Source organism: Apaloderma vittatum, unplaced genomic scaffold (genome assembly GCF_000703405.1).
Source record: "Apaloderma vittatum isolate BGI_N311 unplaced genomic scaffold, ASM70340v1 scaffold40525, whole genome shotgun sequence".
Classification (NCBI taxonomy): Eukaryota; Metazoa; Chordata; class Aves; order Trogoniformes; family Trogonidae; genus Apaloderma; species Apaloderma vittatum.
This window is the reverse complement of record NW_009717274.1, coordinates 15,443-17,713: the sequence shown is the minus strand read 5'-3', so window position 1 is coordinate 17,713 and position 2,271 is coordinate 15,443. Positions and strand designations below refer to the sequence as shown.

Below are 2,271 nucleotides of genomic sequence, written 5' to 3'. Positions count from 1 at the left end.
AATGCTCTTAATATTGGTCACCGTGGGCTCCCTCTGCACAGCCACTGCCAGTGCCGAAGGTGGGTAGATCAAGGAGGCAAGGTAGCTGGGGGTGTCTACATTTTTTCGATTTCACAGCTTTGCAGAAGATAGACTGGGTACAAGAGGGAGAGGGAGATGACATGAGCCCCTCCCTCCATAGGATAGTCTGGGAGCCAGGTCTTGAGGCACTGCAAGGTAACTGGAAAAGCAGACACAGACTTTAACACAGTAGCATCTGTAGAGAGACTGGTCAGGATTCAGAATAGCTCAGGAAGAAAGATTTCAATGAACCAGGCCTGTGACTGAAGTTGTTGGCAGCTGGTAAGGTGGAAGTTTGAATGGATGGAGAAATTCTGCTCCTTTTCATCCCAAATTCTTGCACGGCACAACTGAAGAAGATAAGCCCTGCCCCAGAATGACCTGGTATAAAATGAAATCGAACAAATAATACTGAGTCTTCACAGATTATTAAAGCATAAGATAGTGCTTTCCCATTGTGTAGCAGGATAGTGTACAGATATTGTAAAAAGCAGCCAGTGGGCATGTACATGGTGTGCCAGTTTCACCTTAAGGTTTGTAATGATTTTGTGCAGTATGTTTATCAGGCTTTGCTGTGTGTTGCTATACTGTGGCTCAGGGTACGCACTGTTGCTGTACTGTAGCTTGGGAATAGCTAGAAACAAAAATACGCAAACAGGTTTTCCATTCAGTTTTACTGTTACCCTAATGGTTCTGTCCCATGTTGCACCCAGGCTGTCAGCCTGTTTGTTTCTAAATGTGAACATGCTTATTTCTGCCAGGCAGAAATTGTGGTTTAAATGCCTAATTTTAAATTACAAATATCAATTTTACAATCTGAAGTCTATTTTATTTGCTCTCTTATGTACATTAAGAAGTTTTGAGGGAAGCTGAAGTATAGAGGTCATTGCTCCATTAAGTGGGTCAAATAACCTGCTATTTAAGCAGCAAGTAATTGCTGAGATTTATAATATCATTTATAGTAATTAAAGTACTTCTAGAGGGTTTTTTATGTATATTAATGCAGTGTCTATGATGATCATGGTCTTGGAGTTCTTTTCTCGGAAGGATTTAGCAGCACTTCCATGAATTACTCATGGATAATAGGAGGTGGTAGGACTCCCCTCCTATTGCGCAGGCTGCAAATAAATGACTGCAGAACATTCCCTGAAAGTTTGCTGACCATCATGCTCTTTACTTCCTTACAGTAATGGAAGTGACCCAGCCAGCAATGGTGCTGGCCAACAGGCAAGGAGTCGCCAGCTTGGTGTGTAAATACAAGCATATTGGGAATGCAAAGGAAATTCGAGTGACTCTGCTTAAACAGACGGGTGACAGGTTCACTGAAATGTGTGCTTCAACCTACACAACGGAGTTTAAAATGTTCATTGTGGAAGATGTAATTCAGTGCCATGTTAGCCCTAGCCGAAACAACGTGACCCTCACCCTCACTGGCCTGCAAGTTAATGATACTGGTCTTTATATCTGCAAGATGGAGCGGATGTACCCTCCACCCTATTTAATGAACAAGGGAAATGGGACACAACTCTATGTCATTGGTAAGCCAAGCAGCTTTACAGTACAGTAATATTCTCAGGTTAAGGGGGTTGCTATTATGTCTCAAAGGTCTTCAAAGTTCTGTTTGTAAGAAGTGAGGCTGAACACTGATTCAAGCTCTGAGAATTACGATTAGCTCTTATTCCTTTCAGATCTCCCTGCACACACCTAAAGCAGGCATAGTCATAGCCATGCAAGGGATTTAGCATCTTATGGAAGTCTGACAGCAGAAGCAATACCATACGGTGTACATGTATGCCTAGGCAGTTAGATATGTAACGCAGAAACAGCGGAGAGTAAGGCCTATGTTCTTCTACAGATAAAGCCTATTTCCATCAGAGGTTGGGTAGCCAGGGACTCAGAGGTCAGTCCTAGTACTATCCTGGGACAGCACATGCTACAGAAAAGCAGTGCAGAGGCTGACTACTGACTCAGGGGGCTTCCTTATGAGGCCCATGTGTGACATGACTTGTGTGATATTATGTTTTAGATCCAGAACCTTGTCAAGACCCTGCCATATATCTCTGGGTATTAGGAGCTACTGCCTCAGGACTTTTTCTTTACAGTGTCATCATCTCAGCCATTCTTGTGGGCAAAGCGGTAAGTCCCATCAACTCGGTCCTATCCTGCCAATAATACCCCTTTGTGTGATGAGAACAAAGAGAAAGAAATGAG

General features: G+C 43.2%; 1 protein-coding gene across 1 annotated transcript in view; it reads left to right on the top strand.

The window, feature by feature from the left end:
• Nucleotide 1: 1 nt before the first annotated feature.
• Nucleotides 2–2,271, top strand: part of CTLA4 (cytotoxic T-lymphocyte-associated protein 4) — a 4,092-nt gene continuing 1,822 nt past the window's right edge. Inside the window, exons 1-3 of the mRNA XM_009869821.1 lie at nucleotides 2–59; nucleotides 1,248–1,598; nucleotides 2,087–2,196. Coding sequence (XP_009868123.1) covers nucleotides 2–59; nucleotides 1,248–1,598; nucleotides 2,087–2,196 — 519 coding nt within the window. The remainder of the gene's footprint in view (nucleotides 60–1,247; nucleotides 1,599–2,086; nucleotides 2,197–2,271) is intronic.